General features: G+C 37.9%; 1 protein-coding gene across 1 annotated transcript; it reads left to right on the top strand.

The window, feature by feature from the left end:
* The first annotated feature begins 582 nt into the window (after window positions 1-582).
* Window positions 583-1,357, top strand: LOC138886038 (uncharacterized). The gene is made up of 2 exons (XM_070167061.1): window positions 583-1,040; window positions 1,327-1,357. Exons 1-2 carry the CDS (start codon window positions 583-585, stop codon window positions 1,355-1,357), a joined length of 489 nt encoding a protein of 162 aa, XP_070023162.1.
* Window positions 1,358-14,252: the final 12,895 nt, after the last annotated feature.

Below are 14,252 nucleotides of genomic sequence, written 5' to 3'. Positions count from 1 at the left end.
GTCACGCCGAAGTAAATAAACAATTTTGACTTGGTATTGGTGAAACAAATACATAGACTACTTAAAAAAAGGAAAATTGTCTTCGGACCCCGAAGAATCGAGAGCCCTGCGCACCAAACTTGCCAGAAATAGCTTAGCCGAAGGGGCATTATTCAGTAGATCTTTCTTTGTCCCACTGGCCAGATGCTTAGGGTTAGGAGAGACTGAATACACCATAAGAGAGGTTCACAAGGGCACCTGCGGGAACCATTCGGGGGAAAAATCCTTAGTTCTGAAGCTTATCAGAGTCGGCTACTACTGGACTGAAATGGAGAAGGATGCAAATGACTTCATACAAAAATGTGATGAGTGCCAAAGACATGCCTCGATGATATATGAACCCGAAGAGATGCTCCACTCGGTCCTGTCCCCCTAGCAATTTATGAAGTGGGGAATGAACATCGCCAATCCCCTGCCATGTGCGCCCGGTAAAGTTCAGTTCATACTATTCATGAACAATTATTTTTCCAAATAGGTCGAGGCTTAGGCGTTTGAGAATTTTCGAGAGAAAGAAGTCATCAAATTTATCTGGGATTACATAATATGTCGATTTGGGATACCAGCCGAGATCGTTTGGACAACGGGAAACAATTCATCGGCAGCAAGGTGAGTAGGTTTCTCAAAGATAACAAGATTAAAAAGATATTATCAATGCCTGATCACCCTAGTAAGAATGGGCAAGAGGAATCATCGAACAAGACTATTATCCAAAATCTAAAAAAGAGGTTGACCGGTTCGAAAGGAAAGTGGAAGGAAATCTTGCCCGAAGTCATGTGGGCATATCGTACGACCTTGAAGTCGAGCACCAAGGTGACCCCATTTTCTCTAGTCTACGGTGCTAAAGACTTAATATTTTTTGAGGTACGGGAACTGAGCCTCAAATTCTGGTATGCTACCGAAGAGTCAAACGGCGAGGCTGTGACCATGAGCCTGGAACTAATGGACGAAAGGGGGGAGGCCGCCCTGGTTCGGTTGGCTGCCCATAAGCAGCGAATAGGAAGGTAATACAATCGAAGAGCCAACCTCAGACATTCTCAAGTCGGAGACTTGGTATTGAGAAAGGTAACACTACACACCAAGAACCCAAACAAAGGAAAACTGGGCCCGAATTGGGAATGACCGTATCGAGTTATCAGAATAATCGGCAAAGGCTCATATAAATGTGAAGCGGAAAACAAGGATCAACTACCAAACACTTGAAATGTGGCACATTTAAAGTGGTACTACTGCTAGGGTACGGGCTTAAATCCCTTTTAATTTTGATACATTTTTGAATAACGCATGCAGGTACTTGGCCAGGGGAGGATGTGGAAATTAGGTCTGAAAGTACGTGTTGCGCTCATTTTCTCTTGAACTGGTTTTGTCCCGAAGAGGGTTTTTCGGCAAGGTTTATAACGAGGAACCAGTAAAGCATGCTGCCTTAGTTTTGAAGACCAGTCTTAAACTGAAATTGATGACCGTTTGCACCAAATCAACAGTATCTGAGCCCTCACAAGTTTGACCTCGAATACTGGGGGCCATTACCCTTTGGGTTAAGATCTTTAGCAAGGGAAAAGAAAATTTTATGTGTCAAAATCTAAGGCTTGGTGGTTAGGATTCATTGTAAGGGTCAAACGGTCATATGAACCATGCTCGTATAGTCCACTCAAGCCACGACACAAGGCTTATGCCTCTCCGATCATATACCTTACATATTAAATAATGAAAGAAATCTATGCTTCCCTTATACTTTATTACTGCGAAATTTACTTCTCCGATCGTGATCCTAAAGCCCACGGGCTACCACTACTCAGGGACTGTCGACCGATAAAAATTCCGATGACCCATACTATTGAATCTCGGAGGCACCAAGACTATTAGGTAGTGCCCGAATATGAAAGGTTACGGCCTCCCTGAAAATGGCTCGGAGACGTCTGAAGTCTATACATAGAAAGTAAGGCCATTACATAAAATCGAAACCTATTAAGAGGTTACCCTCAAACATCATCTAAGACAATTAAGAATCTTAAAAGCCTTCAATTCTATCGAAATTTCGAAGCCACGAGTAATCCGGAGTTGCCATCGAAATCGGGCTTCATTCTCACCTCCGAAGAACGGATACTCTAGATTAAATTTGATTTTAAGCTAAGGCATTTAAAAAGGTTCACAAATAAAAAATCGCAAATAGATGCTAGAAAGTAAAGATATTGTATTACAAAAAGAGGGAATTTTATATACTTCAAAAAATATTTACAAAGGCATGATAAAACGGCCTCAAAATAAACAAAAAAGAAAATATACAACGGAAAACTAAAAAGGAACTAAGACATTTACGTCTAGTCTTCACCGGGGCTCAACTCATAACTAGAACCGTTGGAACCCACATATATTTTTTAGATTACATTTGATTTTATACTAAGGCATTAAAAAGACGCGCACATAAAAAATCACAAATAGATGCTAGAAAGTAAAGGTATGGTATTGCCAAAAGGGGGAAATTTTATATACTTCATAAAATATTTACAAAGGCACAATAAAACGGCCTCAAAATAAAAAAAAATATACAAGGGAAAATTAAAATAGAACTAAGGCATTTATGCCTGGTTTTTATCAGGGCTCGACTCATCACCGGAACCCTCAGAATCCTTGGAGCCTTCGGGACCCTCAGGCTCATAGAGTTCCTTTGCCTCAGCGTCGTGTCTATTTGCTTCTTCAATCTCGGCCGACGGATCAAAACCACAGGCGTGAATCTCCTCGAGGGTCTCTCTCCGGGATATCACCTTACATATTCGGTCTACATTTTTAAGCGAGCCTCAAGTACCTCCACATATGCCTTATATTGGTCCAGCATCTCCTCAACTTTGGAAGAATTGATTAAAGTTGCCTCTAATTTGACCTCAACGCAGATATTTTTGGCCGAGGGCATCCTATTTATTGACGGCTGAGTTCAGTTGTGCCCGAAGTTTATCAATTAGCTGAGACCACTTGTTGGCCTTCTCCTTCGCCACCCAAAGTTGGTCCTTTACCGATGTCAACTCCTCTTTTGCGGCCTCTTTCTCCAAAGCGAGCAGATCCATCCTACCCTTCCATGCCATCGAAGAACGTGATGAGGGAATCATCTTGGCCTAGTGCCATCTCGTTTGATTTCTCTATATCCGCTTGAGCCTCTTCGAGCATGGATTCAGTATAGGACGATGCCTCCATGATGTCAATAACACCAGCTACCTCCTTCGGGACACAAGCGGCTTCTCGGGAGGCTGCAACCTCCGTCTCACCCTCTTGTACCCGAGCTAGAGAGGGATCGGCCTAGTGGTCACCTTTCCCAGTTGCTGCCTATTCCCCCTTATTGAGGGTTGACTCATGAGCGACTAGCTCAAGGTCATCATCCTTAGGATAATCCCTGAACCGGTAGAGGGAATCAGAGTCCGGTGCCCTGTACTTGGTGCTCTTTTTGCTTTCCCGAGCCCGGATGGTCACCCTCTTCTTCTTCAGCTCGGCATCCAGGGAGCCCGAGAATTTCCTCATATTCTTCTTTTTCTCCTCCTTTGAAGCAACCTCAGTATGTTCCGAAGTAGAGGGCTTGATGAGCGAGGACGGATCCTCATCGTCATCGAACAGCCTGAGCTTGATGATCTTAGGCAAACCTATGAGAACAAAGAAGACTTAGAAATATGTAAGTCAAGTGTATGAATGTAATTGTTCAGGAAAGAGCCTCACCATGGGAACGAACCTCCCACTTGCCTTTCGAGAGCCTACGCCATGTGCGCTCGAAGTAGGGCATTTGTTTGCAGATCTCCTCGATACACTCCTTGAAGTGAGGGACTGCATTAGGAACCTTGGCAACTGCTGCACAATGACAAACACAGGCAATTAGAAAAATAATAAAATGGAATGCCAAATAACCGAGAAGGAAAAGACTTGCGGGGTGCATTCCATTTTTTGCGGAACGATAGAAATTTAGAGGGGATGAGGTCTTCGATTTTCACCCGAACGAACATCCCATGTCGTCCTCAATCTCGGTTCTCGCCGATGCTCAAGAACATAGCCTTTCTTGCTAGCTGAACAAGCCTGATCGACCACTCTCCGAAGATCCGGGGAGTGTATAGACAAAGAATATGGTTGAGGGTAAACTGAGGTGCTTCGGTGTTGTCTACAAAGTGTCGGAGGAGGATTACGATCCTCCAAAAGGACGGTTGAATCTGCCTGACCTTGAAACTTTTATAGAAGTCCATGCTATGGGGTCCACCGAGGCGAGCGTGAAGGGGTAAGTGTAAACACTTAAGTATCCTTCCAGATGAGTGTTGATGTCTTCGTTGGGCTCGGGAACGACCACCTCTTGCCCTCCCAGTTACTGTCTACCCGGACTGTGGGTAGTGTTTCCTTAGTGTCACGCCCCCTTTTTCTCATGAAATCGGGTTTATGACACTTGGGAGGACAACTCGTTCCCTTTTGGGAATTGGGTTTAAATTGAAGAGTCGCCACCTAATGATTAAAGTGCATTAGGACACTAAGAAGAGTTTGATTTAGGAAAACCAGAGATTGGGTAAGGGCTTGAAATTATCCCGAAGAGAAGGTGTTAGGCACCCCTCAGGATCCACTAGTGTGGTTCCCGGTCATGCTACCATTGTGACTTTAAGAAACAAGTAGGCAAGTAGAAGTCTCAAATAAAGGGGGGGTTTCACATAATAGTTGCAAATAGATTAAAGTTTAAAAGAACAAAAAGAAGCTGAATTTTTGAGGAAAAAAGTTTGAAAATTCTGAAAGTAATGAAAATAAACAAGTAAAGGGAGGGGGGTCCTAGGTTTACAAATAATATGGATCACCCCACACAATATCCGGTAATTACTCCTCAAAGAGGGGCTACACGAGATGTTATCGTGTGGTCATCATATCCATATCTACCCTTTCCCACCCCATTAAGGTATTAAAGCGCGGAATGGCTTCGTTACTTATTGCATGTTATTACCCGCCCCATTCTTATCAGTCCCGGAGGTACTTGGGAATACTAATCCTAAAAGGGGAAGGGGGTATGAGGTTTTGCAGTTTTAAAAGGACAAAATTCTAAGGCGGCAACCAAAACATGTATAGCAAGTATTGGGAAAACACATAAACAGGTATGGCTCAAATAAACCTCCTCAAATCAAAGAAAGCATATAGTTTAGCATGTTTTACACGTAATGATTAGGGTTTGATTAAAACTTAAAAGGCTAAGGCAGGCTGATTTATCACATATTTTCAGATAAGAAGTCCGAATTAGACCTGCCCGCTGGTTGTAATTAACAAAAAAAAACTGGTGCCGTCATAACTTTTATCCTAAGGCTTGCCTAAGTGTTAGACGAAACCTATAGGCATGATATATACTAGTTTCAGAAAAGATGAAGTGTACTGATTTTCGAAGAGGTTGTCATTTATTCAGGGAAGACGAGTTTTGACAAAAGATTTTGCAGAAGTTAGACAATGATATTGCCGATTTTAGACTTATAAGTGAACGAAAATGTTTCATACTAGGTTGTTAATTCCTATAGGCATGCTTTCTAGGCGTTTTTGACTTTAAAAACATTGTTATTGACATGCAAAAATCCTATAGGCAAGTCATCTATATGCAGTTAGTTGTTTAACTCCTATAAATAGGTTTGCCTAATGACAGATGCACATGCAAATTACAGGAATTCCTATAGGCATATTATCTATATGATATGCAGAATTTCATAAATGACTTATGGACATGGTCTCTATATAATACAGAAATGCAGAAAGCTATAGACATGGTCTCCATATAATGCAGAAGTGCAGAAACCTATAGACATAGTATCTATATGAAATGCAGAAGTACAGAAATATAATAATTCCCTATGAACATGATATCTACCCTTTTGCATGCATGATTCCCTGACTTTTCACTAGCCATCCCTAATAGTTATTACAAGTTATTACAGCCCGGAATGAAATAGGAAAAGCAAAATTAAAAGTATAACCAAGGGGAGCCTAATTCAGACTCCATGTCCGAAATATGAGATGAACCAACTCTAAAGATCATGATCCAAAGCCTTTCTATCATCTTTGGATGTGTCAAAGTTCCTTAAGAGCCTCATATGGACTCCGGGCAGTGCTCACACCCAAATGTTACCAGATTAAGAACATAGTGCTGTGTGGAAGGGCCAGCCCTTAAGTGTCCAAGTTTAGAGGGAACTCAAGGTCCCAAGGCAGGGCTCACAAGAGAGGGGCAGAACCTAGAAGCTAGGAGAGAGTGCAAATGCAGAAGTGAAATTCTGAAAGAGGAAAGGGGGAATAGCTTAAAAATCAGTGCATATAGGGGTATAGAGGAGTAGGGAATTTGCAAGAACACAAGAGAAGCAGGCTGATGGGCATACTCAGCAATGGGATATGCTGGCACACCCTCCAGCCTGTTAGAGGTTAGGACCTCACTGGTTCAGAACTCAAGCCATGGGCAACAACTCATGTTGTCGTGCCCTAAGTCACCACTTACAAACACATAGGGGTAATGGGGTAGGGAGCAAAGATTCACAGTAGAAACAAGCAGTAGAACATAGGCATGTTAAGTTAAATATTGAACTCTACATAAGCAGTAAGGTAGCCATGGATATAAAAACTTTAAGTAAACACATTGGGGTAATGCTGAAACTAAAATTAGGACATACCAGTTTCAGAGAAAAAAAAACCAAAGAGAAAGCAGTAGTCTTGTAAAGCCAAAGTGCAAACGAGCAATCAGAATGTTATGAGTTTAGAAGAGAATTGTGAAGTCTGAAGTGTATAAGTATTGAATTGAAGGTGTCCTAAAGTGCAGAAGGGTCGTGCCCTTTTATAATGCAGAAAGCAAGTAGAAATAGGTAAGAAAATAGTTTGTAAATCAATAACACAAGGTCTCCCTTTAATTAAGGGATTCTGATTTCAAACGGGCAAAATAATTAAGGAAGGGGGTCAATCAAACACTTTTCTAGAGCAGTACAAGAGGGGTAAATACATAGAGGTTTATTTAAGGATAAAGTCTTGATAGTACATGGTTTGTGCAAATAAGGAAAGGAAATCAATTAACAGCTAGTAAATCAGAAATTGAGGATTTCGTATGAATGAACCAGGTCAGAAAGATGGGAAGGATTTCGACTTAAGGAAAATCAGTATCAATCAATTAAACTTATTAAAAGTAATTCTTAGTCAATCACAAGTTGGAAAACCATTTTGAAGAAAGATTCCTCATATATAAAAGCACACAGACACGTTAAACATGAAGAAATTTGTCATGCTATTCAATAGAAGAGTCTAGTGTAGGAGAATCAGAATTGTGTGCAAACAAAAGAAGTTCACACTTAGTTCATAGATCCAGAAATAAGTCTGAAAGAGTCAAGGGTCCTCAAACAGAACCCTAGTTTGATCATATGATCAAACTCGGAGGAAACCCCCAAATTCTAGGGTTTCCGACTCGAGTCAAATACAGAGATGAGGAGGCAACAGGCTCAGAGATTTCTTTTCAGAATCTCATGAGAAGACAAGCAAATACAAATAACATTCAAAGCAGACAGAGTGTAGGAGCATAATGAGAGAATAGTCACGACAGTAAAAGAAACGTGTTTAAGAAAACTAGAAGGGACTTAAACAGAGTTCAGTAGAAGAGAAAGCAATAACACTTAAGAACACAATAGGAGATATAGCAGAAGAAAGTACTTTTCAGAAGGAACTTAGCCAAGGTTCAGAAGATAAAAGAGATGGTATAACACTTAAGAAAACCGTAGAAGAAACGTGTTTAAAGAGGTCTTTTAAAAGAACTCAGACAAAGTTCAATAGAAGGCAAAAAAAAATTAAGAACTTAGTAGGAAATACATACAGTAGAAGAACACAAAAATACCGGAAAAGCATAGCAAAAGATCATATAGGAAAACACAACAAGATAAACATGCGAGCATGGTACAAAATATAGTAGAAAAACAAAGCACAGAAGAACATGTATAGCATAAGAAAGCAGTAGAAGCACATGCATGACAAATACACACAAAGAAAGGAAAAGAAGAGTCGGAGAAACATTTTAAGCTTTTTCAGAAACCCTAAATCGGAAAGAAGTAATTTTCTTTTTGAAAGAAAAATTGGGGAAAACGTTTAAAAACTGAAGTAGAGCACAGATATAGAACAGATCTAAGAAAAAAAATCAGAGAAAACCTCGAATAGCTTAGTATTTCAGAGGAACCCTAAAACGAGAAAGGCTTTGAAAAGGTTCGATCTGAGTCGGAGAGGTTAGAACCATGCTCAAAACATCATTATATGCCGGAGCAAAACCGGCAAGGGCCATAGAACCTTGTATCTGTAGAGATCTGAACGGACACCTTCGAGGTCAGACCTAGGACCTTCGAATACCAAGTGTTTGAGAGCAGAGGGAGATGAGTTTAGGCCATCCATGGCTTGAGAGGCTATGGATTCCGGTGAGCTTGAGGTAGAAGACGGTGAGAGAGGCTAGGGTTTCGAGAGAGTTTGAGATGAGAGGGATTTCAGAGGAGGATGATAGAAGAGAATGAGGGGATTAGGGTAGTCATTGGGGAATTAAAAAGGTAAGGAATGATCGTGGTCGTTGATCAAAATGATCAACGTCCTAGATTAAAGAGAGGGTCGGGCAGATCGGATAAGCGGGTCAGGGGTCGGGTTAAATTGAAATTTGGCTGGGTAATTTGGGATTTGAAATTGGGTTATTTGGGGGATCAATTTGGGCTATAATTCAAACAAAATGGGGCTATATTTTAAATAGCCAGTTTTTCCCTTTTTATTTTATAAAAACTAGTAACATGATTTCTGAAAATAAATTAAAGGTACTAAATTAATTAATAATATATAGATATTATATTAAAAATATTGGAACCAATTTATAATTATAAGCGCAATTAAATCTTAAAATAGGCTAAAATTACAATTAAATGCAATTTAACTTTTAAAATACTAAATAAATTTACAAAAATGTGCAAAAATTACCTTAGCTATATTTTGGTATAAATATAAGAATAAAATAAGTTATTCACCAAAATGATAATTTTGGGAATAATTATTAGTTTTTGTATTGCTAAAATAGGGTAATAAATCAATTTAAAAATCTTTTAAAATTAGAAAAAATATTAAAACAGTTGGATATACCTATATATGCATACATCTGATATTTTGAAAGTATTTTGCATATATAAAATATACAGGAAAAATTGGGTATCAACACTTAGTAATGGAGCATATATACCTCCATGCTCCCTCACCCCGGTCATGTTGACTGGAGGCCTTCACGACATTGAATTCGTTCCCGATGGAGCAGCCCATAAATACGAAACTCTTCAAGGGAGTCTCCTGGGCTACCTCAGGAATGGTCACCTCGACAATTGTGCGAGTTGGAAGATGAGGGGATGGTTTGCTGAGGCATGGATTTGGAAGTTTTTCTATCGGGATCTGGGAAATATGAAGGTTTGAAGAAAAAATATGAAGGTTTGAAGAAAGATATGAAGATTTGAAGATGGGACGAAGATATAAAGGTCAGAATTGAAGATTCAAGAGAATATATGAAGATTGAGGATGAAGATATGAAGGTCTAAAGGGCAATGTATGAGGATTTGAAGTAGTTCAATGTAAGTAGAGAATTTGAGGGTAAGTCGAAGACTTCAGGAATCGAAAAATGGAGAAGTGAAAAGGGGTCATAGTTTTTATGGGGAGAACAATTAATGTGCAACGTTCCGCATTCGAGGACAGCCAATCCATGATTGACATGTGTTCGAAATCAGAACGACGCGGCTGATGGAACGTTTCGTTGACCCAACGACTCGATCATAACGTATGGAGGAAGGAACCGGAGTTCACTTTTTGCTTCCTGTCGCTTCGATAAATCTACCCTCCAAACAACGAGGGAGCTATCTGTGTATGCAAAAATCGGGGGCAACGTCTACCCCGATTCCCCGATAAAAGAACGAAGGGGGAGCACGATCCGTGAGATTGTAATCGGAGCTAGAGACCCATCGTACCGAGATCCGGGAAGGGTGAACGATATATCCGACATCAGACACGATACAACAATGCACCCTAGAGCAAGTATAAATTCTAGACCTCGAGAGACACGATGAACGGTTATGCACGGGGAATAGAGGGCCGTAATACTCGCCTTCAACCGGATATCATGACGAAAATCTCGCTCGATGTCAATTATGAATCAATAATTACTAGAAAAGAAGATTTTTAACTTTTTTAGACTTATACTAGGACTGAAACTCTCCTACTATATAAAGGGAAAGTTTTTCTTTAGTCTAACACATTGTGACACGTAATCCAAGGCAGTAAAAGTTTACTTTGTTCTCTAGCTACCATAATGTATGAGGAAGGAATTAGGTTTCACTTTTCGCTTCCCATCGCTTCAATAAATCTATCCTTTGGAAAATGAGGGGACTATGTATGTACGGGTAAATCGAGGGCAATGTCTACCCTGATTCCCCAATGAAAGAACAAAGGGGGAACACGGTCCACGAGACTGTAATCGGAACCAGAGATCCATCATATCGAGATTCGGGAAGGGTGAACAATATATCCGACATCGAACACGGTAAAATAACGTGCCCGAAACCGAGTAAAAGTTCTAGATCTCGGGAGACACGGTGAACAGTTATGCACGGCGGATAGAGGGCCGTAATACTCTCCCTCAATCGGATATCACGGCGAAAATCTCGTTCGATGTCAATTATAGATCAACAATTACCGGGAAAGGAAGATTTTTACTTTTTTTTAGACTTAAACTAGGACTGAAACTGTCCTACCATATAAAAGAGAAGTTTTTCTTTAGTCTGACGTATTGTATCACACAATCCAAGGCAATAAAAGTTTACTTTGTTCTCTAGCTACTGTTAAAAGCATTATTTTTTTTCTTATGTTCTTTATTCGCGATTGGGCTCGACCGAGGTCCAATCGAAGACGAGGTCACTGTTCAATCTAAGAACAGGCTTGATCTTAACATTGCGAGTGGTTTGATTGTTTATTTCATCCTTAATTCATTTATCAATTGCTCTTAATTATTTGTGTTAAATTAACTCACGTATCCTTTAAACTGCAAACAAATTTAATTGTTACCCGATTTTGGGGTAAAACACTTTTATCCTCCTTTTAAGTCCAGTTAATTCTTTTTCCAATAACATGTATTTTCTTTTTCTTCTTCACTTCAAATAGAGTGATTATTATATTTTCTTACTTTGTCTCTCTTCGTGTACTTGATTGTTAGAGTTCCACCGTCTCTTATTTTTCTTATTTTGCTAGGCGAACACCCATGATAGTATATAGTGAGTCTTAGTATAATTCCACATATCTTTGACCGGTTCAATTGATGAATATTTTACTTATTAATTTTTTGGTATTCCTTTTTAAAACAAATTCTTACTATGATAGTTGTCATTCGAAAATTAAGAAAATAAATACTTATTAACTGTCGAAAAATAAAGCTCTCCACAACTATATATTAACAATTAGGCAACAATATCTTATTAAAGTCTTTTAATAGTTCTTCATGCGTGTTGTTGTTGTTGTAACACTGAATTCAATTTTATCAAATTAAAATGAAAAATCATAATTAGGTACTTGTAGTGTTTTTAAAAGGCATGGGCATAAGGTGAGGTAGAGCATGGGCCTAAGCCCTAAGGGTATTTAATATTTAGAATTTTATAAACTATTAAATAAATATATAAATTAAAAAATACATTAAAATTATAAAAAATAAAAATTTAGTAGGAAAATGTATATATGTATCTATTATTAACATGCTAACATGTGCATGAATCATTAAAAATCTTGAAAAATTGAATGACGTAAAGATGCATTACACCAATACCATAATTATGATAAAACATAATTAGAGTTGTAAATATGATACTCTATCCTAATAGTACAAAGATAAAAATGACAATAACACAGTTATTATTTTAAAACCTAAAATTAGATAACTGTTATGAAACACTAAAAGAAGAAGAAGAGTATTGCAGAGAAAAGTAGGGAGAGGAGAATTCTTATTGGTATGGGATAAATTACAATGGAATAGAACCTTTTATTTATAGGGGGAGACTGACCTAGCCACCAAGTATGAACCCTAGAATCTCTCTAAATATAGACATTCACCATAAATAAAATTCTATTTATAACACTCCCCCTTGATGTCTATTCAACAGATAATATGCCTCGTTAAAACCTTAACTAAATAAAACCCAGCGGGAAAAAAATTCTAGAGAAGAAAAAAGAGTACACATATCTAATAATATGCCTTTTGGTTTTCTCGTTAAAAACCTTGCAAGGAAAATCCAGTGGGACAAAACCTTGTAAGGGAAAAAGAGTGCAACGCGCATTAACTCTCCCTGATGAGAGCATCAATTCACATCTTTAAGCATTTGCATTCCAATCTTGTGCACCATCTTCAAAAGATCTTTGGTAGAAGCTAAGATGTATTGTCTTCATATGATCTTGTTAGAATCGTCAGTTCAATATCTTCACATAGAGGTGAAAACTCTTGCTATCATATTATCATGCTTATAGTTATAGCAAGATACATTCGTGCACAAATTGCACTGAGGAAGTAGTACCTCAAGATCAAGAATTGTAAATGCTTCAAGCAACTTAAATCCTTCATGGATTGTCATATAAGTTAAGTCATATAAGCTATATAACAGACTTTAGATGCATATCAAGTTTTTATGTCATGCTAGACATATAAGATATCGAAAATTAATTGCACATACCATTGACTTTATACTTTAAAGTATTTGAACTACATGTCCAAAACTACATGTCTTTCATATTAAACCAATTCTATTTGAATTGTGTCTCTTCCATTTGGCCAATATTTTTGTATCTGTCTCAACAGCCTTAAGATCCCCATCTATACTTAGCGCTATGATAGATGTCGTCGACGAACATTTTATATCGGTTCCAATAATTTTTCATAAAGACATAACATAGAGATCTCTTCATTCATATATTCAGGTACCTGAATCTCTCATGAGATTTTATGAAGTGTTATGTCTTGTGATCTTCTAGATCACTTGCCTCTTTATTATGATCACTTTGATCATTTGCTCATCTTCTTTATCAAGAAGTTTATTTGAAACCGATTTGTCTATATGGTTTAAGCGTACCATAGACTTTGTCCTTCTAGGACTTAATATGAGCATTTGTAATGAGAATATAGTTACTTTCTTTGGACCAGCAAATACGTCTGGCATGCTTTGCAATATATTGCAAATGAATTATCCTTTTATGAACTTCAGGTTCATATTATCCTATTCGAGAATCTATATGTATAAATAATAATTCATTCCATGTAACTTTTTTCTCAACTGTTGTATCTTGTCTCCCCCTCATGTTAGAAAAACTAACTTGTTTCCTCAACTTTGAGAACTCATCTTTGTGCGTTATGGTGTTAATCAATATATACTGCACATCAATAATAATAAGATGGAATTATTTGGTTCCTGGCCCTGAACCATTTGTGAGGGGAGAATGTAATATACTTTCGTATATAACATATATCAAATTGATATATATAACTTTGTTCTCATAAGCAATAGTTTAGTTATTAAGTGGAGGCACTCAATAAATTATTTTGCTAAACCAACTGTGATGTAAACCAACTTATCAAGATAAACTTTCTTGAGTAGAAAATCTGGAAATTATACTCGAAATTAAATTATTAAGCAAGTTACCTCGCAAAATATCATATTGCGGGTTAATAATAATCGCACATGTAACCATCTCATAGATGCATCTTATGTGTATACATGGCAAGTGAATGGGCCCATATTCACTTTTGATATTTCCAGCGTTTATGGGATTCAATCCCAATTTTAGTTGGTCTACTAATTAATGAGAACAAGCAACCTAGGAGAATTCGTAAAGAACTTTCTAGTTCTTTAATGTTTACTCATTTGAATTCTCTTTTATTTTTGCATATCATACTTAAATTGATATGACTAAACCAGCTATGCCAACTGGATATCAATAAACTCCAAGTTTATTATGATATGAGTTTTATATTAATAAAGTTCTACTTTATTGTGGCATTCTTTTATTTATATAGTACAAACTGAAGAATAAAGCAGGTAACTTTTCACATACATATTACCCCGCTACAAGTTGTAGTAATAGAAGATATTAAATCTTTCCTTTATTTATAGCCTCAATATAATCAACTGCTTTCGCGTGTACTTTGGAAACTGAATAAGTTTCTTTGAGACTTA

The sequence above is a fragment of the Nicotiana sylvestris genome, chromosome 2 (genome assembly GCF_000393655.2).
Source record: "Nicotiana sylvestris chromosome 2, ASM39365v2, whole genome shotgun sequence".
NCBI lineage: Eukaryota > Viridiplantae > Streptophyta > Magnoliopsida > Solanales > Solanaceae > Nicotiana > Nicotiana sylvestris.
The sequence above is the reverse complement of the archived record's forward strand: the minus strand, read 5'-3'. Positions and strand labels throughout refer to the sequence as shown.

Coding starts and splice junctions, on each gene's coding strand:
- LOC138886038 (XM_070167061.1), top strand. CDS start 583: ATGTCGATTTGGGATACCAGCCGAGATCGTTTGGACAACGGGAAACAA. Junction 1,041..1,326: donor CATAAGCAGCGAATAGGAAG/GTAATACAATCG, acceptor TAACGCATGCAG/GTACTTGGCCAGGGGAGGAT.